The sequence below is a fragment of the Anomaloglossus baeobatrachus genome, chromosome 5 (assembly GCF_048569485.1).
Source record: "Anomaloglossus baeobatrachus isolate aAnoBae1 chromosome 5, aAnoBae1.hap1, whole genome shotgun sequence".
Classification (NCBI taxonomy): Eukaryota; Metazoa; Chordata; class Amphibia; order Anura; family Aromobatidae; genus Anomaloglossus; species Anomaloglossus baeobatrachus.
The window spans coordinates 531,364,590-531,387,861 of NC_134357.1; the positions used below are offsets into that span (position 1 = coordinate 531,364,590).

General features: G+C 47.6%; 1 protein-coding gene across 2 annotated transcripts; it reads left to right on the top strand.

Annotated features, from left to right (window-relative positions):
* Window positions 1–2,107: 2,107 nt before the first annotated feature.
* LOC142312141 (zinc finger protein 181-like) lies at window positions 2,108–23,072 on the top strand. Of its 2 annotated transcripts, none has more exons than XM_075351037.1 (7): window positions 2,108–2,250; window positions 2,380–2,559; window positions 2,642–2,765; window positions 2,846–2,943; window positions 3,141–3,225; window positions 20,994–21,077; window positions 21,343–23,072. In XM_075351037.1, the coding sequence occupies exons 1-7, from the start codon at window positions 2,179–2,181 to the stop codon at window positions 22,173–22,175; spliced, it is 1,476 nt and encodes a 491-aa protein (XP_075207152.1). In that variant the 5' UTR covers window positions 2,108–2,178; the 3' UTR covers window positions 22,176–23,072. The 2 variants fall into 2 exon arrangements, with proteins under 2 accessions (XP_075207152.1, XP_075207153.1); XM_075351038.1 differs by having other exon boundaries at window positions 21,346–23,072.
* Window positions 23,073–23,272: the final 200 nt, after the last annotated feature.

Here is a 23,272-nt window from a genome sequence, read left to right on the forward strand (position 1 = left end):
ACATATCCAAACCCTTTATACCTCTTGCTGACTTCAACTCAAAAATTTGTCCTGGATCTTAACCAAGAACTTGCAAAAACACTAGTTCATGGCTTCATCATCATCTCCCGCTTCGACTAATGCAACCTCCTGCTCTGTGGCCTCCCCTCTAGCACTCCTGCACCCCTCCAATCTAACCTAAACTCTGCTCCCCAATTAATCCATCTCTCCCCTCGCTATTCCCCAGCCTCTCTTCTCAGCCAATCCCTTTACTGGCTTCCCATTGCCTAAACTCCAGTACGAAACCCTATTTATGACATACAAGACATCCACAATCTGTCTCCTCCCTACATCTTTGACCTAGTGTCCCAATACATACCTGCACGTAACCTTCGATCCTCACAAGATCTCCTTCTCTACTCCCCTCTTATCTCCTCTTTTCACAATAGTACAGTGCCCACTCTTGGCACGCACACACTATCATGTTCCCATGGTTCCCCATCCTCATCACAGTCTGGTACCACCCACCCCACTGGTAATATCCTCTTCACGACACATGACGTACTGAGTACGTCATGGATCAAGTCAGTTTAATCCCCGCCGGCTGCCGCGGGAAGCCAGCAGCAATCCCTGCACATCTCAGCTGATTTGAACAGCAGACATGTACGGCTATCAGGCACGAGTGGGTACGGGACCCACTCGTGCCTGTTAACCCCTTGCATCTCACTGTCAAAATGTGACAGTGAGATGAAACAGCACGCCGCTGTAAGCATTCACTTACCCGGCGTCATCATAAGTCACGTGACGTGATCACATGGATCCGATGGTTGTCATGGTAGCACCAGGGTCATGTGATGACTCCTGTAGCTATCATGAGTCACTTCCTCTTACACCCGGCAGACCGGGTGTAATAGGAAGTGCATCTGTGCAGCTGTGATCTACAAAAATGAACAAGCATTCAGACTGCTGATCCTTATAGTCCCCTAGGTGGACTAGTTAAATTAAAAAAAAAAGTTTTAAAAAATAAAAAACCTAAAAGTTCAAATCACCCCCATTTGACCCATTGAAAATTAAAGTGGTAAAAAAAGAAATAAATATACACACATTTGGTATCGCCGCGTTCAGAAATGCCCGATCTATCAAAATATAAGATCATTTAATCTGATCGGTAAACGGATTAGCCGCATAAAACATCCAAACGCCAAAATTACGTTTTTTGGTCACCGCTCATTTTGTGCAAGATGCAATAACAGACGATCAAAACATAGCATCTGCACAAAAATAGTACCATTAATAATGTCAGCTCGAGACGCAAAAAACAAGCGGTCACTGAGCCATGGATTCCAAAAAATGAGAATGCTACAGATCGTGGAATATGGTGCAAAAAGAGCGCCATTCTTTTGGACAAATTTGTGAATTTTTTTTAACCCCTTACATAAAAGTAAGCCTATACATGTCTACAAACTCGTACCGACCTGAGACATCACACAGACACATTAGTTTTACCATATAGCGAACATAGTGAATAAAATATAACAAAAACAATAAGGCAGTCACACTTTTTTTGCAATTTTTTTCGCACTTGGAATTTTTTTGGCATTTTCCAGTACACTATATGGTAAAACTAATGATTTCATTCAAAAGTACAACTCGTCCCGCAAAAAACAAGCCCTGATATGGCAAGATTGAAGAAAAATAAAAAAGTTACGTCTCTCGGAAAAAGAAAGACGGAAAATTACCGGGGGGTGAAGGGGATATATACTCAGCCCCATTCTTTATGCCGATACTGATGACCCCAGAACATATGAGATAATCACCGCACAGCAGATGTATAGGATAATAGAGGATAATGAGGCCGTTATGGGGGGATTTCCCCAACATTGTGCAGGGAGTTTGTTTTCCCTATAATGAGGAGTATTTCTTATTCCTACAACTGAAAACCTTTTTTTAAACTATACCCATTAGTGTGATCATACAACATGCAAGTCTTTCATTGGTATGTTCCAGTCCATACGATGCAAGAATACAAAATTAACTTGTAATCTATCATATATTTTCTCTTATTATCTCTAGTAATTGTAGATTACAGGAGATTCTTTATGATTTTTCCATCTTCCCATTCAGGTGCCTACGATATCGGATCCTCTCAGTGGAGATCTATATAAGAGAATTCCCCTGATTGACAAGTAAAGGCTGGTTATGGACAGGGACAAGACAGTGGAGAGGATATTACACCTCACCCTAGAGATCCTCTTCCGGCTTACTGGAGAGGTGAGAGATTCTGATGACGTCACATTACATCATTCTTATTTATGGGAGTAACAGATGGACAGAACTGGAGAGGTGAGGACTCTGGAAATGTCTGTAGTGAGATTTATTACTGTGTCTCTCCATATCCAGGATTACAAAGTAGTGAAGAAGACCTCTAGTGATCGCTGTGAGGACCCTGTGTCTGAGGGATGGGGAAGACCCCTGAGCCCAATTATGGGGCCTCCACTTCACCCCCTGATACATGAAGACATCAATGACCAGAAGATCCTGGAACTCACCTACAAGATGATTGAGCTGCTGACTGGAGAGGTGACACTGCTGGGAATGCTGGGACATTACACAGTAACGCTATGAAGGGATCGGGGGATGACGGTATCATTGTATGTGTCAGGTTCCTATAAGGTGTCAGGATGTCGCCGTCTATTTCTCCATGGAGGAGTGGGAGTATTTAGAAGGACACAAAGATCTGTACAAGGACATCATGATGGAGGATCCCCAGCCTCTCACATCACCAGGTAATAGGACTATATACATACATCATATAATTATCATGTATGTAAATAATGAATTCAGTCCCTATATGTGTTTCCTCCAGTTCTATCCAGTGAGAGGACAACACCAGAGAGATGTCCCCGTCCTCTTCTTCTACAGGACTGTAAACAAGAAGATCTCTATGTTCCTCAGGATTATCAGGTAGATGGAGAGAAGGTGTCATGAAATCTCCCTATGATGTGTAGACGGTTGTGAAGGTCTTGTGTTCAGTCTTGTTTTATCCACCAGTATTATATGTTTTATACTTGTGTAATGAGAACGGTGGAGATGGCAGGATTAGAGCTGATCATAGATGTGACTTCTCCATTTGTCTGTGACTTTTACAGTATTTGTTTCAGGGTAAAGAAGACCTGACCCATACTAATACTACAGAGACATATGTGAGGGGAGATGAAGAGGAGATTTCCACAGATTACCTCCCTGGTGAGTAGTAAACACTAAGGGGTACTTTGCACACTACGACATCGCAAGCCGATGCTTGCGATGCCGAGCGCGATAGTCCCCGCCCCCAACGCAGCAGCAATATCTTGTGATAGCTGGCGTAGCGAACATTATCGCTAAGAGCTTCACATGCACATACCTGCCCTGCGACGTTGCTCTGGCCGGGGACCCGCCTCCTTCCTAAGGGGGCGGGTCATGCGGCGTCACAGCGACGTCTCACAGCAGGCGGCCAATAGAAGCGGAGGGGCGGAGATGAGCGGGACGTAAACATCCCGCCCACCTCCGTCCTTCCACATAGCCGGCGTGAGCCGCGGTGACGCAGGTAAGCTGATGTTCCTCGCTCCTGCGGCTTCACACACAGCGATGTGTGCTGCCACAGGGGAACGAGGAACAACATTGTACCGTCGCTGCAGCGAAAATATGAAAATGTCGGACACTACACCGATGATACGATTACAACGCTTTTGCGCTCGTTAATCGTATCAAAAAGGATCCACATACTCAGATATCGACAGCGACGCCGGATGTGCGTCACTTTCGATTTGACCCCACTGACATCGCACCTGCGATGTTGTAGTGTGCAAAGTACCCCTAAGTGATGAGAAATCACAGATTCATCCCGGACACCGTCTGTGTCTGGTTTAACCGCGTTGTAGTCCGGCCATATATCAATTAAGCAATCACTGTTCTTTTGCTAAACCAAAACTCTCCTCATTACTTTGGACATTGGAAGTGCTTCTGTTGGAGTGAGATCTGTTCCGGCTAGAGATTACAACCCGAAGAATGCCGTATACTATCTGGAATTAGAAGATGTTGACCCTTGTTTTCCCAGTATCACAAGTGTCTCCCGTTTTTGGGAGACATTTGACATGACTGATATCTGAGGTTCACATTACCTTGTGAAAATCTGGCTTTCTTTGTCGCTCCATTGGGAGACCCAGACAATTGGGTGTATAGCTTCTGCCTCCGGAGGCCACACAAAGTATTACACTTTAAAAAGTGTAACCCCTCCCCTCTGCTATACACCCTCCCGTGCATCACGGGCTCATCAGTTTTATGCTTTGTGTTGAAGGAGGCACACATGCACTCATGCTCCCATTTAAGTCAGCAGCAGCTGCTGATTTTATCGGATGGAAGAAAAGAGGGCCCCTCACAGGGCCCCCGGCATGCTCCCTTCTCACCCCACTGAGTCGGCGGTGTTGTTAAGGTTGAGGTACCCATTGCGGGTACACAGGCAGGAGCCACATGCCGTTTTCCTTCCCCATCCCTTAGGGGCTCTGGGAGAAGTGGGATCCTATCCGGTCATCCAGGCACTGGGACCGGGCTCCCTCCGCAGCCCCTGAGGGAATCTGACGGACAGGAGACTGAGTATCATCAGGGACAGGGCCCTGCATCTACAGGTACTCTGTGTCCCCTTGGGGACGGTGCATAGAGCACCTGGACCTCAGACGCTGCAGCGACTGCAGTGATTGGTATGACGCCGGGACTACCGCGCCGACCGCGCCTGCTTGCCGGCCGCGGTTTTAACTTTAGTCCCCGGCTTTTGCGGCCTAGTGCCTTAAACTCCCGCCCCCGGCCCTGCCAGTCAGGGGGTAGGGCGGGACGGTCGGTCGGACGCCGACAGTGAGGTCTGGAGCACACTTGGCTGTCCTCCGCCCCCCTCACTATTCACTCTATGGCACAGATCCCCGCACAGGTACTCAGTGTCCCCTTAGGGACGGTGCATGGAGCACCTTGGACTTAGACTTGGCAGCGATTGCGGGGTTGGTACGGGACTACCGCGCCGACCGTGCCTGCTGGCCGGCTGCGGTTTTCAACTTTAGCCCCCGGCTTTTGCGGCCTAGTGCCTTAAACTCCCGCCCCCGGACCTGCCAGTCAGGGGGAAGGGCGGGACGGTCGGGCTGGCGCCGACAGTGAGGGGGAGCAGACTGGGCTGTCCTCCGCCCCCCTCACTAATCACTCTACAGCACAGATCCCCGCACAGGTACTCAGTGTCCCCTCGGGGACGGTGCATGGAGCACCTTGGCCTCAGACTTGCCGGCGACTGCGGGGGTAGTACGGGACTACCGCGCCGACCGCGCCTGCTGGCCGGCCGAGGTTTTTAACTTTAGCCCCCGGCTTTTGCGGCCTAGTGCCTTAAACTCCCGCCCCCGGACCTGCCAGTCAGGGGGAGGGGCGGGACGGTCGGTCTGACACCGACAGTGAGGGCTGGAGCACACTTGGCTGTCCTCCGCCCCCCTCACTTTTCACTCCGGGACTCCAGATTCCCGCACTTTTGGGGTTACGCCCACGGCCCCCTCTTCCCCTGTAAACGCCGACAGCCATGTTTTTAAGCAGCACACACTGCTTGAGCGGTCGGTAAGCCAGGTGGCTTCTTCCCATCGGGCTGGGCCACCTAGAGTGCTGAACTGTATATATATATATATATATATATATATATATATATAATATTGTATGCATCTTCACAGTTCGGCGGTACATACTCAGTGATCACTGGGAGCATTGCTCGGGCCATGTGGCACTCGCTCAGCGGAGCCTGGGGCACTGGTTGGACTCGGCCCGGGTAGAACCGCCGGCGCCCCTGTCCAGACGGCAGGGACAGAGTTTGCAGCTTTTGCTGAAAAACTCTCTGAGTCACTTTCACAATCCAGGGCTCAGTCTATGGACATATGGTCTTCTAAGATACTAGAAGCTTGCAGCCCAGACCGGCCCCTTACACAGGCCCCGGGCACTGCGGGATCGCTCTCAGGCCCCGCTCGGTCCGCGACGCAGCGGGCTCCTGGGGGGACCTCTAGTTATTACGTGGGGGACTCCGGCACGGACTGCAGTCCCAGACCGGCTAAGCGGGCTTGCTTAGAATCTTCCCCGACTTCATCAAGAGTCTCAGCTTGAGGACTCTCTAGATGATGAGGCGGAGGTCGCAGCCCAGGACTCTGTCCGGACGTGGCTCTCAATGCTTCAGAGATGCTGTCCAGAAGCACAGGGCTTTCCCGGACAAGCGTTTTACTAAACGCATTAATAACACACGTTATCCCTTCCCCTCTGACGTGGTTAAGGGTTGGGCTCAGTGTTCCAAGGTGGCCCTCCAGTCTCTAGACGGGCGGCTAGATCAGTAGTAGCAGTGGCTGACGGTTCAACGCTCAAGAATGCCACGGACAGGCAGATAGAGCTCCTAATGAAATCCATCTATGAAGCCATAGGCGCGTCCGTTGCCCCAGCCTTTGCAGCAGTGTGGGCACTCCAGGCTATCTCAGCTGCTCTGTCTGAGATTAATGCGGTCATACTCTGCTCCGCAATTAGCGTCTTCGACGTCCCAGGCGTCGGTATTTTCATCCTACGCCATGAATGCTGTCCTGGACTCGGCTTGCCGTACAGCGGTAGCATCCGCCAATCCGGTGGCAGTCCGCAGGGCCATGTGGCTACGAGAATGGAAGGCAGTCTCTGCTTCCAAGAAGCTCTTGTCCGGTTTGCCAGTTTCTGGCGACCTATTGTTTGGCGCACAATTGGATGAATCGATTGAGCATTCCAAAGGAATGGACTCGTGCTTACCCAGCCCATACCAAAGAGACCTTAGCACCCTCAGCTAGGTCCCCATCTCATCGTCCAACAGGCTACAGAAGAGCCAGAGAAACTCTTCTGCATGGCGGTCCAGGTCAGGGGAGCGGTCTCCGCATGTCCAAGACCGTTGGATGAGAGACATTCTGTCTCACGGTTACAGGATAGAGCTCAGTTCTCGTCCTCCGACTTGTTTCTTCACAACATCTCCGCCCTCCGAGCGAGCTGATGCACGTTTTCAGGCGGTGAACACTCTGAAGGCAGGAGGAGTTGCGTTACCCGTTCCCCTTCAAGAACGTAGTCGCGGTTTTTACTCCAACTTGTTCGTGGTACCAAGAAAGGACGGATCATTCCGCCCCGTTCTGGACTTCACACTGCTCAACAGACATGTGAGAACCTGACGGTTCCGGATAGAATCTCTCCGCTTTGTCATCGCCTCGATGGCACAAGGAGACTTCCTAGCATCAATCGACATCAGGGATGCTTTTCTCCATGTTCCGATTGCACCAGAGCATCAACGTTTCCTGCGTTTCGCCTTCGGGGACGAACACCTTCAGTTCAGGGCACTGCCTTCGGCATGGAAACAGCCCCACGGGTCTTCACCAAGGTCATGGCAGCAGTGGTGGCGGTCCTACACTCTCAGGGCCACTCGGTGATCACTTACCTAGACGATCTTCTAGTCAAGACACCCTCCTGGGGGTCATGTCAACACAACCTGACCATTGCTCTGGAGACTCTCCAGGGGTTCGGGTGGATCATCAAATTTCTAAGGTCAAAACTGACACCGACCCAATCACTGACTTACCTCGGGATGGAGTTTCATACTCTCTCAGCGATAGTGAAGCTTCCACTGCATAATCAGCGTTCACTACAGACAGGGGTGCACTCTCTCCTTCGGGCCCAGTCACACCCCTTGAGGCGCCTCATGCACTTTCTAAGGAAGATGGTGGCAAAAAGGGAGGCAGTTCCCTTGCGCAGTTTCGTCTGCGTCCGCTTCTATCGGACACCACAAATGGGACAGGAGGTCGACGTCCCTAGACAAGAACGTCTCTCTTTCTTTCCACTTCCTGGGCGAAGGGAAAATCCTTCCGGCCCCCAGCCGGGGCTGTGGTCACAATTGGATGCGAGTCGGTCAGGGTGGGGAGCGGTCTTCCTCCACCACTCGGCTCAGAGAGCCTGGACTCCGACAGAGTCCTCCCTTCTGATCAATGTTCTGGATAATGGCAGTGTATCTAGCCCTAAAGGCGTTCCAGCGGTGGCTGGAGGGCAGGCAGATCCGAATTCAGTTGGACATCGCCACGGCGGTTGCGTGCATCAACCACCAGGGCGGCACACGCAGTCGTCAAGCCTTCCGAGAAGTTCGGCGGATTCTGCTGTGGGCGGAAGCCACAGCCTACACCATCTCCGCAGTTCACATCCCGGGCGTAGAAAACTGGGAAACAGATTTTCTCAGTCGCCAGGGCATGGACGCAGGGGAATGGTCTCTTCACCCGGACGTGTTTCTAGAGATCTGTTCCCGCTGGGGAACGCCGGACGTCGATCTAATGGCATCTCGGCACAACAACAAAGTCCCGGCATACATGGCTCGGTCCACGGATCACAGAGCTCTAGCGGCAGACGCGCTAATTCAGGACTGGTCGCAGTTTCGACTGCCTTATGTATTTCCTCCTCTGGCACTACTGCCCAGAGTGTTACGCAAGATCAGGTCAGACTGTCGCCGCGCCATCCTCGTCGCCCAGACTGGCCGAGGTGATCGTGGTACCCGGATCTGTGGCACCTCACGGTGGGTCAACCGTGGGCACTCCCAGACCGACCAGACTTACTGTCTCAAGGGCCATTTTTCTTTCTGAATTCTGCGGCCCTAAAACCTGACTGTGTGGCCATTGAGTCCTGGCTCCTCGCGTCATCAGGGATATCTCCAGACGTCATTGCCATCATGAGACAGGCCAGGAAACCAACGTCCGCCAAGATCTATCACAGGACTTGGAGGATCTTCTTATCCTGGTGCTCTGACTCAGGGTTTACTCCCTGGCCGTTTGCCTTGCCCACTTTTCTTCTTTCCTTCAATCTGGAATGGACAAGGGCTTGTCTCTCGGCTCTCTCAAGGGACAAGTATCGGCGCTTTCCGTGTTTTTTCAAAAGCGTCTAGCCAGGCTTCCACAGGTCCGCACGTTCCTGCAGGGGGTTGGCCACATAGTCCCACCTTACAAGCGTCCGTTAGCACCCTCGGATCTTATCAGGGTGCTGACGACTCTTCAGAAGTCACTTTTCGAGCCGATGCGGGATCTCTCTATCTCGCCTTACGCAAAAGGTAGCCTTCCTAGTGGCAGTCACATCACTCAAAAGAGTGTCTGAGCTAGCAGCGCTGTCAGGCAAAGCCCCCTTCCTGGTGTCTCACCAGGATAAGGTGGTGGTGGACGTCCGGTCCCGGACTTTCTCCCTAAGATATCCCCGTTTCATCTCAATCAGGATATCTTCTTACTCTCTTTGGGTCCGCATCCAGTTCACCAATGTGAAAAGGATTTGCATTTATTAGATCTGGTGAGAGCACTCCGGCTCTACATTTCTCGCACGGCGCCCCTGCGCCGGCCCGATGCGCTCTTGTCTTTATCGCGGGCCAGAGTAAGGGATTTCAGGTTTTCAAGTCAACCTTGGCTCGGTGGCTCAAGGAACCGATTCTTGAAGCCTACCGTTCTTTTGGGCTTCCCATTCCTGCAGGGCTGAAAGCCCATTCTACCAGAGCCGTCGGTGCGTCCTGGGCATTGCGACACCAGTCTACGGCTCAGCAGGTGTGTCAGGCGGCTACCTGGTCGAGTCTGCACACTTTCACGAAACACTATCAGGTGCATGCCGATGATTCGGCAGATGCCAGCCTAGGTAGGCGACTCCTTCAGGCGGCAGTTGCCCACCTGTAAGAGGGGGCCGTTTTTCGGCTCTTTTTATCGAGGTATTCTTTTACCCACCCAGGGATTGCTTTTGGACATCCCAATTGTCTGGGTCTCCCAATGGAGCAACAAAGAAGAAGGGAATTTTGTTTACTTACCGTAAATTCCTTTTCTTCTAGCTCCTATTGGGAGACCCAGCACCCGCCCCTGTTCCCTTCGGGCTGTTGTTCTTTTGTGTACACATGTTGTTCATGTTGAATTGTTCTTTTGGGTCATGGTTTCAGTTCTCCGAACATCCTTCGGATTGAATTTACCTTAGACCAATTTATAAATTTCCTCCTTCCTGCTTTGGCACCAAAACTGATGAGCCCGTGATGCACGGGAGGGTGTATAGCAGAGGGGAGGGGTTACACTTTTTAAAGTGTAATACTTTGTGTGGCCTCCGGAGGCAGAAGCTATACACCCAATTGTCTGGGTCTCCCAATAGGAGCTAGAAGAAAAGGAATTTACGGTAAGTAAACAAAATTCCCTTCTTTAGGCAACTTTCAGACGTCCGTGTTTCAGGTACGTGTCACATCCATTTTTAACACGGATGCCACATGTGCCCATGTTATTCTCTGGAGTTACACACACTGCCGTGTTTTCACACGGACCGTGTAAGCTCTCGTGGCCCCGCATACACAAAGGGAGACATGTCCGTTTTTTCTCCGGCAGCACGGGTCTCACATGGATTGCATCACGGGTGTCACATGGATGATGTAATCCATGTGACATCAGTACCGGATAAAACACGGGTCTTTGAAATAAAAAGATTTTCTATATTCACCTGTATCCAGCGCTGTTTTCTTCAGCTCTGCTCTCTCTCCTTCTTCTAACGCCCGCTCATTATATTCATTGATTATTCACTGCACTGAGGCGATGTTGTCCTTGGTGATGCTGTCCTTGGCGGTGTTGTCCTCGGCGATGCTGTCCCTGCGATGATCCGGCTTCGAGGTCCTCAGTGCAGTGAATAATCAATGAATATAATGAGCGGGGGTCAGAAGCAGGAGGTGAATATAGAAAATCTTTTTATTTCAAACATGCGTGTTTTCTCCAGTACGTGTCACACTGATGTCTCACGTATGCAAACACAGATGTCACATGTGTGACACGCGTGTGACACACGTATGACACACATATTTGCTTTTGGTTTTGCTGCAGCAAAGTTTAAGGACTCTTTATTTGCTGGTAGTTCCTTGTTACTCCGATCTCAGGTGCAGCCGGTTGGTGACCACTCCCCTTCCCTTTAAATAGTCACATGTTCCATCACTTAATGCCATTTAGAGAATTCATTTCTGAATTGACCACTCTGGAGGAAGGAAGTCTCTGGAAGCTGCTGCAGTCCTGTTGTTTGCAGCCCTGGTGTTTGGATGTAACTTTGGTGTTGATGTGTATCCTTTTGTCTATGTTCCCCTGTTTGTCTTCCTTTCCCCTGTGTTTGACTATTTCAGTGGTGAAGTCTAGTGCTGTGGATACAAGTAAAATATATCTTTGTACCGTGTTAGCCAGTAGAGATAAAAAAAATTGTTTAAAAGAACAGAGAGTCCTCAGTGGTTGATACCTTTTAATGGCTAACTGAAAGCTTGCAATTATTACCATCTTTTCAGTTAGCCATTAAAAGGTATCAACCACTGAGGACTCTCTGTTCTTTTAAACAATTTTTTTAGTGCTGTGGAGTGATTTGAGACTGTTCTGGTATTTGAGCTTTCTCCCTTCTCTGGAGGCTTTATTAAATGTATTTTGCTATCTGTTGGTGAGCAAGGGTTAAATGTCTGTCGTTTGCGGCTACTTGTTTGAGTGTTGCTTTATGCCTGCTGTGGTTGTGGATCTACTTTGTCTTGTTGTTGCTTTCCTGCTTTGGTTACCATTTGTTGTTTGATTCCTCAGTGTTTGGGTTCAGTGTGACTGACTGTTGGTTTTCCTCCGTTTGTCTATTTTCTGTGGGTTTACCACTTTGATCCTGGTCCTCCCCTGGGGTGGGGGGAGAGGGGGTACTAAATTATGGTTGGTAAGGAGCAAAGCCAGGGTGGCTGCCCAGACATCATTACCGTCAGAGGAAATTCTGAAGGTCAGTCCAGAAGCCCTGATACCCGTTATCTCCATCCTGTTCCATGACAACTACTTAGCGTGAGTGCAGGGACAGCTAGGCACTAGTCAGGCTTCACGAGTTAGTGTCAGGAGGTGACCCGTCTCCCCTATCCCTACCATTAGTGCCTTCCTACCCTTTCAATCCTGGTTGTATCCTTTGTGTTGTGCCGTGCATTCCATCTCCGTGTGTGACGCACAGATCTCTAAACTTCAAAGCCAAATGACCTTGTACACAGAATGTGCTGACAACTTTTTTATTTTTCCCGTCAATCTTGCCATATGAGCAGTGGCGTAACTAGAGTTTGATGGGCCCTGGTGCAAAATTTGGACCAGGGCCCCCCTCCATGTACACCGACACTTAGGGTACGGGATAATGATGCTGACACTTGGCTTTTACCCACAGCACTCTGCTTTCCCATGATCTGATATCCATCTTATCCTCAGCACCCAGCTTTCCCATGCTCTGTCACACATCTTTCCCTCAGCACCCAGCTTTCCCATGCTCTGTCACACATCTTTCCCTCAGCACCCAGCTTTCCCATATCAGAGCATGGGAAAGCTGGGTGCTGAGAGATGTATAGCAGAGCATGGGAAAGCTGGGTGCTGAGGGAAAGAGCCTTCACACCTCAGCACAAAACATTCCCATCCCATACTTGTATCTTTGTCCCCCCTCGTACATAGTTCTCCAAATACTATAATGGCCCCCACATAGCCTTCCATATAGTATAAAGGGTCCCACATAACCGTTCATATATTAGAATGCACTTCCATAGTCCTCCATGTATTATAATACATTTTCCATAGTTCTCCATATTTTATACTGCACAACATAGTCCTCCCTGTTTTATAATGCACCCCCACAGACCATGTATAAACTAGCCTCCATAGTCCTCCATATATTATAATGTAGCCCCCATAGTCCTATATGTATTATAATGCAGCCCCATGAATCATATTGTATTATGCAGCCCCATACTCCTCCATGTATAATGCACCCCTATAGTCCATGTATAAGGTGTCCTTCATGTTTATTATGCAGTCCCATAGACCTCCATGTATCATGCAGCCAGCACCCCCAGGCCTCCATGTATCATGCAGCCAGCCCCCCAGGCCTCCACGTGTCATGCAGCCAGCTTGCCCCGGGGCCTCTACGTGTCATGCTGCTAGCCCAGCCCCCCAGCCCCACCAGGTGTCATGCAGCCAGCCCCACAGGCCTCCATGTGTCATGCAGCCAGCCCCCCAGGCCTCCATGTGTCATGCAGCCAGCCCCACCAGGTGTCATGCAGCCAGCCCCACAGGCCTCTATGTGTCATGCAGCCAGCCCCACCAGGTGTCATGCAGCCAGCCCCCCCAGGGCCTCTATGTGTCATGCAGCCAGCCCCACCAGGCCTCCATGTGTCATGCAGCCAGCCCCACCAGGTGTCATGCAGCCAGCCCCCCAGGCCTCCATGTGTCATGCAGCCAGCCCCACAGGCCTCTATGTGTCATGCAGCCAGCCCCACCAGGTGTCATGCAGCCAGCCCCCCAGGCCTCTATGTGTCATGCAGCCAGTCCCACCAGGTGTCATGCAGCCAGCCTCCCCAGGGCCTCTATGTGTCATGCAGCCAGCTTGCCCCGGGGCCTCTACGTGTCATGCTGCCAGCCCCCCAGCCCCACCAGGTGTCATGCAGCCAGCCCCACCAGGTGTCATGCAGCCAGCCCCCCAGGCCTCCATGTGTCATGCAGCCAGCCCCCCAGGCCTCCATGTGTCATGCAGCCAGCCCCCCAGGCCTCCATGTGTCATGCAGCCAGCCCCACAGGCCTCTATGTGTCATGCAGCCAGCCCCACCAGGTGTCATGCAGCCAGCCCCCCAGGCCTCCATGTGTCATGCAGCCAGCCCCCCAGGCCTCCATGTGTCATGCAGCCAGCCCCACAGGCCTCTATGTGTCATGCAGCCAGCCCCACCAGGTGTCATGCAGCCAGCCCCCCAGGCCTCCATGTGTCATGCAGCCAGCCCCCCCAGGGCCTCTATGTGTCATGCAGCCAGCCCCACCAGGTGTCATGCAGCCAGCCCCCCCCAGGGCCTCTATGTGTCATGCAGCCAGCCCCCCCAGGGCCTCTATGTGTCATGCAGCCAGCTTCCCTCGGGGCCTCTACGTGTCATGGAGCCAGCAAAATAACAAAAAACAAGTACAATACCTCTCTTCTCCTTCCGACCCCTGCGACCGCGGTAGTTACGCCCCTGCCCCATATGTCACACACCCTGCTCCCCATACAGCCTGCATCCCTCCATATCACTCACACACACACTACACCCCCATATGTCACACACCCTGCCCCACATAACTCACCCTGCCTGTACCCCAAATTACCCCTCTCAAACACTCTGCACCCCTTCACATGCTTCTGTCGCAGTCTGCACTCACCCTGCAGCCCCCCTCCCCCTCATGTTTCCTCTTTTCTCATTACCAGTCATGTGTCCAAAGTATCGTCTCCTGCTTTCTCCCCGGCAATCCTGTGTCTCCTCCCACAGTCACATGGGCGTGACATCATCGCAGGTCCTGCAGGATGGATTCCGTCTGCCGTGCAGGAGCAGTCCTGCTCTGCTGCAGGTCAGGAACGCCTGGTGGCCTCTCCAGGTCAGGGGCCCCTATGCCCCCTGCTGACACCGGGCTCCCCTGACTCACAGGCCGGCCCCCTAACAGTCGCGCAGTCGGCCACTACACAGCGGCACTACACATAGGGGCCCGGCAGCCGGCTCTGCAGAGCGGCTGCCGGGCCCCTTTAACCCCACGGGCCCGGTCGCAGTGGCGACCTCTGCGACCGCGGTCGTTACGCCCCTGCATATGAGGGCTTGTTTTTTGCGGGACGAGTTGTACTTTTAAATGAAACCATAAGTTTTACCATATGGTGTACTGGAAAACAGCAAAAAAATTCCAAATGCAGAAAAATTGCAAAAAAAGTGTGATGGCACAATAGTTTTTGGGATGTTTTATTCACGGTGTTCACTATATGGTAAAACTGATGTGTGGTTATGATGCCTGAGGTCGGTGAGAGTTTGTAAACACCAAACATGTATAGGTTTACTTGTATCTAAGGGGTTAAAAAAAATTCAGAAGTTTGTCCAATAAAAGTGGCGCACGTTTTGCGCCATTTTCCAAAACACGTAGCGTTCTTATTTTTTGGGATCTATGGCTCAGTGACGGCTTATTTTTTGCATCTCGAGCTGACGTTTCTAATGGTCCCATTTTTGCGCAGATGCTACGTTTTGATCGCCTGTTATTGCATTTTGCGTAAAACTTGCGGCGACCAAAAAACGTAATTTTGGCGTTTGGAATTTTTTTTCCACTACGCCGTTTACCAATCAGATTAATTGATTTTATATTTTGATAGATCGGGCATTTCTGAACGCGGCGATACCAAATATGTGTATATTTATTTATTTTTTAACCCTTTAATTTTCAATGGGGGGAAAGGGGAGTGATTTGAACTTTTAGGGTTTTTGGTTTTTTTTAATTTTTTAAAACTTCTTTTTTACTTTTTTTTTTTTATTTTACTAGTCCCCCTAGGGGGCTATAGCGATCAGCAATCCGATCGCTATTATCTATCTGCTGATCACAGCTATACAGCTGTAAACAGCAGATACAGTCACGTTCTTTTTCCCTCTGCTCTCGGCCGAGGGAAAACGAAAGTGAAACATCATAGCTGCATGCGTCATCACATGACCCTGTGCTACGATGGCAACCACCGATAGTCACGTGATCACGCACGTGACTTCCGGTGGGGGCGGCGGTAAGTAAAAAACATGGCCGCGCGCATTTAGATCTTGCTGCCAGACTTTGGCAGCAAGATTTAAGGGGTTAATGGCCACGGGTGGAAGCGATTCCACCCGCGTCTAGCAGGCACACATGTCAGCTGTTGAAAACAGCTGATATGTGTGCCGACTGCCGCCGCCTGCCCGTGGGAGGGGGCGGGGCTTAACGGGACACGCTCCATGACGGATATATCCGTCCATGGTCGTGAAGGGGTTAACTACATTTAGAGCCGAGAGAAAAGAAAAGAAAACCCTTCAATCAATAATTCTTGTCCATATTTTGAAAACTCTTTCCTTACACTTATCCCAGTAATTATTATGTTTGGTTGTGTAAGGCCCTGTGCGCACACTGCGTTTTTACCCGCGGTTTTACTCGTAGTTTTGCTGCAGAAATTTCTCGAGAAATGTTTGTAATCTTTCTGCAGACATTTCCCAGCAAAACCTATGGGAAAAAAAATAGCTGTGCGCACACTTCGTTTTTTTCTCAAGAGCATTCTTTCTGCAGAATTTCTTGAGAAAATTTCTTGAGAAAATGTGCATGTCACTTCTTTTCCGCAGGTACCTGCGGTATTTCACTCCATTCACTGTAATGTAGTCACGAAATACCGCGGGTATACCGCAGGTAGCAAATGATGTGCGGTATACCCTCGGTATAGCCGCGGTTTACCTGCGGTAATGTTCATCACTGCTTGCGTTTTGCAGGGAAGTGACGTCATTATGACAGGAAGAGGAAGCGGAGCAGAGTAAACACATCACAGACATAGAACACACACATATCACACTCACACACAGACAGACATATAGAATACACATACAAATCAAACGTACATATAAAAATAAACAAAACAAAAAAAAAAACAAAAAAAAAAACGCAGGCTCCGCTGTATTTTTACCATCCAGCCGAGGTAAACACAAAGCGGCGGCCCGGTATTCTCAGGCTGGGGAGGGCGAGGGCCAGGGTTAATGCCCCCCTTTCCCCGCAGCCGAGAATATCAGCCCGCAGCTGCCCCGGGACTGTCACATCCATTATGCGGCAGTCCCGGAGTGTCCCCAGCTCTTCCAGATTGCCGTGATGTGGTGGCAGCGGATCGCTGCCACTAAGTCGAGGCTTAATCATGGCAGGGTCTATGAGACAGCTTTCATGATTAACCTGTAAGTAAAGTGAATAAACGCACACACCGAAAAATCCTTTATTTTAAATAAAAGACAAAAAGCCCCTCTTTCACCCCTTTATTAACCCCCTCAATACACAGCTCCGACGTAATCCACAGAGGTCCTACAACGCTGGCATCCAGCCGCGACTGACACATACTGAATGCAGCCTCGCAACGACACTGCAGAGAAGTAACCACAGGTCATTTCTCACGGCCGGTAATGTGAACACACTACCCCTCAGGAGGAATGTAGTGTGTGCTCACAGGGACTCTATCTATTGATTTATCTGTCCTCTATCTATCTATCTATCTATCTATGTATCTATCCTTCCATCTATCTATCCTTCTATCTATCCTTCTATCTATCTATCCTTCTATCTATCTATCCTTCTATCTATCCTTCTATCTATCTCCTTCTATCTATCTATCTATCTATCTATCTATCCTTCTATCTATCCTTCTATCTATCTATCCTTCTATCTATCCTTCTATCTATCTATCTATCTATCTATCTATCTATCCTTCTATATATCTATATCTATATATCTATCCATTATCTATCTATTTCTCTATCTATCTATATCAGACGAAAATGACCTTTTGTTTTTCTTTTTTTTTCTCTTTTTCAACATGCTTTATTTATAAAAAAAAAACCCTCAGGGACCAACCTGCGGAAAAAACGCGGCAAAACCGCATGCGTTTTTCCCGCGGTTTTGGTGCTTTTTTTACCACAGTTGCGGTAATCTTCAAGAAATTTTCTTGAAAAAAATCACTTTTCTAGTGCGCACATAGCCTAACTCGGTCTAACCTGTTGTTAGAAAATGATATTATTAGTAGCTATCTATTCTTTAAGAATAACTCCCCTTGCAGATAATAACCGTGAAGTAATTAGATCCTGAAATGACAAAACAATATTCAGCCTGTCAGATACAAATGTGATAACCGGTTCCCACAAATCCCTAATTTCCTGTCCCAATAGATCTGCCGCCTCTGAGTTACACTTGAGACATTTAGAATTTTAAATATTTCTGATCTTCTGCATAAAAGCCGGGGATGGTGCAATCTGGGAATAACCATAAATTGAAATATTCTCTCATTTGACGTAAAGAAGAAAATTAGCAGAATTCACAACTATGTCACATTGTTTAACCCCTAACTGACATATGACATACTGGTACATGATATCCTGGCTCCCTAACTTTGATGCAGTCTCGTAGACCGGGCCCACATCTTCCCATTGGATAATGGCTGTGTTATTCAGTCGCAAGCTGCCTCTACCAGCCGTGGGTAGAGCGTCGCTCATCCTATGGCTGTTAACCTGTAAATACTGCTGTCTCTGGCTACGGCATATAACACGTGCCAGCAGGGGAGCATGTCATTACACACACTCATGACTACTCCCGTGTTGTGATCGTGGGGCACCAACAGGATTACCGTGACAGCCGGGAGTCTGTTGAAAACCCCCGTTCTTTTTAATATGATACTCCTGTGAAAGCCAGCCTGTAGCTGGCATTCAATGGAGATCAGGATTTTTACTATACATAGGATTTCTTATGCACTGCTATGAATAGTAAAAATGATCAGACGACTGCAGGTTCAAATTCCCTAAAGGGATTAACAAATACAGTAAAACGTAAAAAAAAGTTTTAAAAAATACAAAAGTTCAAATCACCCCCTCTTTTGCTCCATTAAAAAAAAACATACCGTACACATTTGGCATCACTACATTTGTAAAACTCCAATCTTCTAAAATATAAAATAAAATAATCCAATAGGAAAAATGCGTAACAAAAAAAATAATCAAAACACCAGAATTGTGGGAGTTTTTTATCCACCGCAACACTGCAATAAAATGCAGTAAGAAGCGATCAAAACATTGTACATACCCCAAAATTGAATCAGTGAAAACTTTAGCCCATGGTGCAAAAAATAAGCCCCATACAGCCCCAAATCCCAAAAAGTGAGTGTTATGGGTCTTGCAAAGTGACGACAAAAACGTTTTTTTTTTTTTTTTTTACAGATTACTGAATTTGTTTTCACCACTTAAACAAGAAAATAACATATATATGGTTATTTTTTACGTAATTACTTCCCTAGACAATCACATTGCAAGGTCTATTTTAGTGAACCGTATAGTAAACATGGTAAATTAAAAGAAAAACTAAAATATTGTGCAATTGCTCTTTTTTTTTTCAACGTGCTTACCAGTTCATCACAATAAAATGAATGGTGTCAATCAAATGAAGAACGTGTCCTGCAAATAACAAGCCCTCCTCATATGGTTGCTATCGGGACGGAAAAGTAAAAAAGTTATGGCTCTAGGAAGGAGAGGAAAAAAAGAAATGGGAAATGGCCTAGTCAGGAAGGGGTTAAGATAAATCCAAGATCTGATCCCCAGAATTTAATATTTTATGAAAGGCGATTAATCGAATGTTTTTATAGGGAACTAATTCTGCCTTTATAGATTTGACTTGACAATAAATAATCCATGAGCGGGAAATGTTCCCCCAAAACGAAAAGTCGGGGTGAAGACTGAATAGAACATCTTAATGTAAACAATAAAGAAATCTAAGTTGTCTAATCCTCCTTGTATGACGAGTCCCTCTATAATAACTGTAATTGTAAGAAATGCGGGAGATTAGTATTATCCACAGTGAGTACATGGGGGCCGCACAGCCCACTGTCATGCGGTGTTCTGCTCTGCACTCACTAGGTGTTATCGCGGTGTCTGACTCTGTTCACACTACAGTGTCTCACAGGCAACCTTAGGTCTCTTAGTTGCCCAGCCAAAGCTGGGCATCAAGACGGGTATGTTTTTTTCTGTGGCAAAAAGGGGAATTTCATCAGCGTGTGTCCCCAGGTAAATAAGAAGGGCTGGCCGGCAGAAAACTGCTAGGCCTTGGGTATTGGGAGATTTCTGCCTAGGTCTACATATCTCCTCCATGATGGTCACTCAGTGTCTATCACCTGGCAAGTTAAAAAAAGTGGGCTATGAGGTCGCCATTAAGGTGTTTCTAGACAGTGGTGCTGGGGCCAATATCATTGACCAACACTTTGCCTAATCATCAGGGGTTAATGGTGGATGAGTTACTCTATCCTGTTCAGATTGTGGCTATCGAGTTATCACTTCTGTCTCAGAGGGCCTTCAAGGAGTGCATACAAGATTTAGAACTTCCTGTTGGGGCCCTCCATACTGGAGCATTTCACATGTAAGTTGCTCAAGAATGTTCCTCCTCCAGTCGTGTTGAGGGTTCCTGGGTCTCCTTGCACAACCCAATAGATGACTGGACTCAGGACATTGTTCAGTGGAGCCCATACTTAAGGTACACTGTCTGGGGACCTGTGTCTCATCTGTCACTCCCAGTATTACTGAGTCTTTATCTGAGTTTAAGGATGTGTTTTAAGAGAAAGGTTCTCAGGAGATGCCGCGCTCAGACTATACAACAGCACTATAAGGTTGAAGCCAGGGGCTACGTTGCCCAAGTGCAGAATGTACAATCTGTTTGATCCGGAGAGAGGTACTTTCAAGGAGTATATTGCGGAGAGTTTAGCAATGGTCACATTAGGCCTTCGTCCTCTCACGTTGTGGCAGGATTTTTCTTTGTTAAAAAGAAGGATGGTGATTACGCCCGTGTCTGAATTTTCGAGAGCTTCACCAGATTACGGTTCATGATCCATATCACATGCTGCTTTTTGTAGACCTTTTTAACCAGATTTTCAGTGCAAAGTGGGTCTCCAAACTCGACCTCAGGGGGCCTATAATTTGATTAGGGTTTGTAAGGGGGATGAGTGGAAGACGGCATTTAATAAATTGGAGGGTCACGATGAAAATCTGGTAATACCCTTTGGTTTAACCAACACATCTGTTGTATTTCAACACTTTGTCAATTATGTGTTTGCTCACATTTTGGGTAAATTTGTTATCAAATACCTGGATGACATCCTCTCATTTAATCTCAAGTTCTAAGGTCTCACATGAAACACAGTAAATGAAAGCTGAAGGAAAAAGCGCGTGAATAGGGTCTTGCTAGATATTATAAGCAGATAAAGAGATATATAAAGAGACACTCCCCTAAAGAGGTTGTATAAGTCACAACGGCTATGCAAGTCAGAGATAATGGCGGCTGCTGCAGCCCCAGATAGGTTAAATTTCAATGCTGGAGAGGAGAAACGGGGTTAATGCCGTGTTGCTGGAGTAATGGACTGTTGATGTAATCAATTCTTCTTTATTTTAGAAATCTACACGTTTCAGAGCTCAGAGCCTATTTCATCAGGACAAAGGAAAAATCAACATTTTCCAACAGTTATTTACCAATCGGGTAAGTTTTTATTAGTATCATTCTGTTCTACATAAAAAATATTTTGTGACTTATTATTGCAGTATTTGAGAGGCATAACAAAGAAACAGGGCTGAACATCATGCTCTACACATTCCTGCTCTGAGGTCTATTGTTCGATTGTCTGGTTTTGTCTCAGTAAATAACATAATTTTTCTACAAAACTTGCAATTTCTATGATATTTTACAAATGTGATACAAATAATTTAAGAATATTTTATGCAAAAATAATATTTTTTATTCTTAGCAGATGATTGTACCAGGAGGTCAGAAGGACAACTGATATCGGCAATTTTTAAAACAGATGACTTTGCGATCACACAAGACATAACTGAAGTGAATGCCATTACTCCAGATATACCATCATCCCTTTACAGCAAAGATCTATCATCTGATCCTTTTAAACAGGTCCTATCCTCAGTTTCATCACAGGTTATTAAGCAAAAAACAAGTCACAAAAGAGGCATTGAAAATCAAACTGCTTTTACAGTAAAGAAGCCATTTTCAGGTGAAGATTATAGAAAATGTTTGTCCCTTAAAATGTCTTTTTTTACTGATCAAAAAATTCACATGAAGAAAAGATTTTCTTGTGCACAGTGTGGGAAATATTGTAGCCACAAATCAGAGCTTGTTAGACATGAGCGAGTTCACACAGGGGAGAAGCCATATTCATGTTCAGAATGTGGGAAACGTTGTGCAAGAAAAGCAAATCTTGCTAAACACCAGAAAACTCACACAGGAGAGAAACCTTTTTCATGTTCAGAATGTGGGAAATGTTTTTCAGAGAAATCAAACCTTGTTAAACACCAGAGAACTCACACAGGAGAGAAACCTTTTTCCTGTTCAGAATGTGGGAAATGTTTTGCAGGTAAATCAGATGTTGTTAGACACCAGAAAACTCACACAGGAGAGAAGCCTTTTTTATGCTCAGAATGTGGCAAGTGTTTTAATAAAAAATCACACTTATTTGTCCATCAGAGAATTCACACAGGAGAGAAACCATATTCATGTTCAGAATGTGGGAAATGTTTTGCAAGGAAATCAACTCTTGTTAAACACCAGATAATTCACACAGGTTAAAAGCCTTTTTTAACTCTTTTTTTTTTTATTGAAAGGTTCATCAGGATAAAGATTATAAACATACAATAGCATAGGATAAATTTGTTTAACACAATGATACAACTGCCAAATCACTATAATATAATAGCACATGTTATTTTATAACACATTACACTCTCTAACAGTATCAAAATATAAATAGTTAAGGTCATGTACTAATGTTATATTAGTATACACTCTGAAGAAGTTAAACATTGGGCAACAAATGTGTTAAAGCATCACACCATTTCTCCCAAATTCTGTGAAACGTCTGAGGACAACCCCTGTTTCTATACCAGGGGTCGGGAACCTTTTTGACTGAGAGAGCCATGAACGCCACATATTTTAAAATGTAATTCCGTGAGAGCCATACTCACAGGAGGGAGCGGTGGTGGTGGAGGGGCTCAGAAAGGTCCCAGGAGGCCAGGTAGGCGATGCTGCGGACATGGAGGAGGGGGCATTGGTGCTCAAGAGGGTCAGTGTGCGGAGGGGGGTCGGCGATACTGCTGCGGTCTCTTGGAGTGACACGACAGCGGGTGTCATTAATCTGCCGATGGACTGCTTTGAATCTCCCGCAGTTGACGAGATCAACTTCCAGAAAATTGCCACTGAACGTGCGCAGATCGACGCGATGGACTTCAAGAAAATAGCCTCGGAGTCCTATCTGCGCAAGCGCCGCCTCCGCAGCCGTTTTCTTGAAGTCGACCTCGTCAACTGCAGGAGATTCAAAGCAGCCCACAGGCCAGCAGTATCGCTGACCCTGTGCCAACCCTGCCACCCCGGTAAGCCATATGTGGTTTGTAGGTCGCACCTCCATTTCTTTATCGCTTCATTGGGGGACACAGAGACCATGGGTTGTATGCTGCTGCCACTAGGAGGCGACACGAAGCAAAACAAGGAAAACTCCTCCTATGCAGTATACACCCACCAACTGGCAATCATTCCTCAGTTTAAGCTTAGTGTCCATAGGAGGTGGACACACTTGGGGCTGCTCTCAGCCCCTCAGGTTTGTATTTTTAATATTTTTAATATTTTCCTTTTTCGTTTCAGACACAGCTCGTCGGGCGACAGGGTGTAAT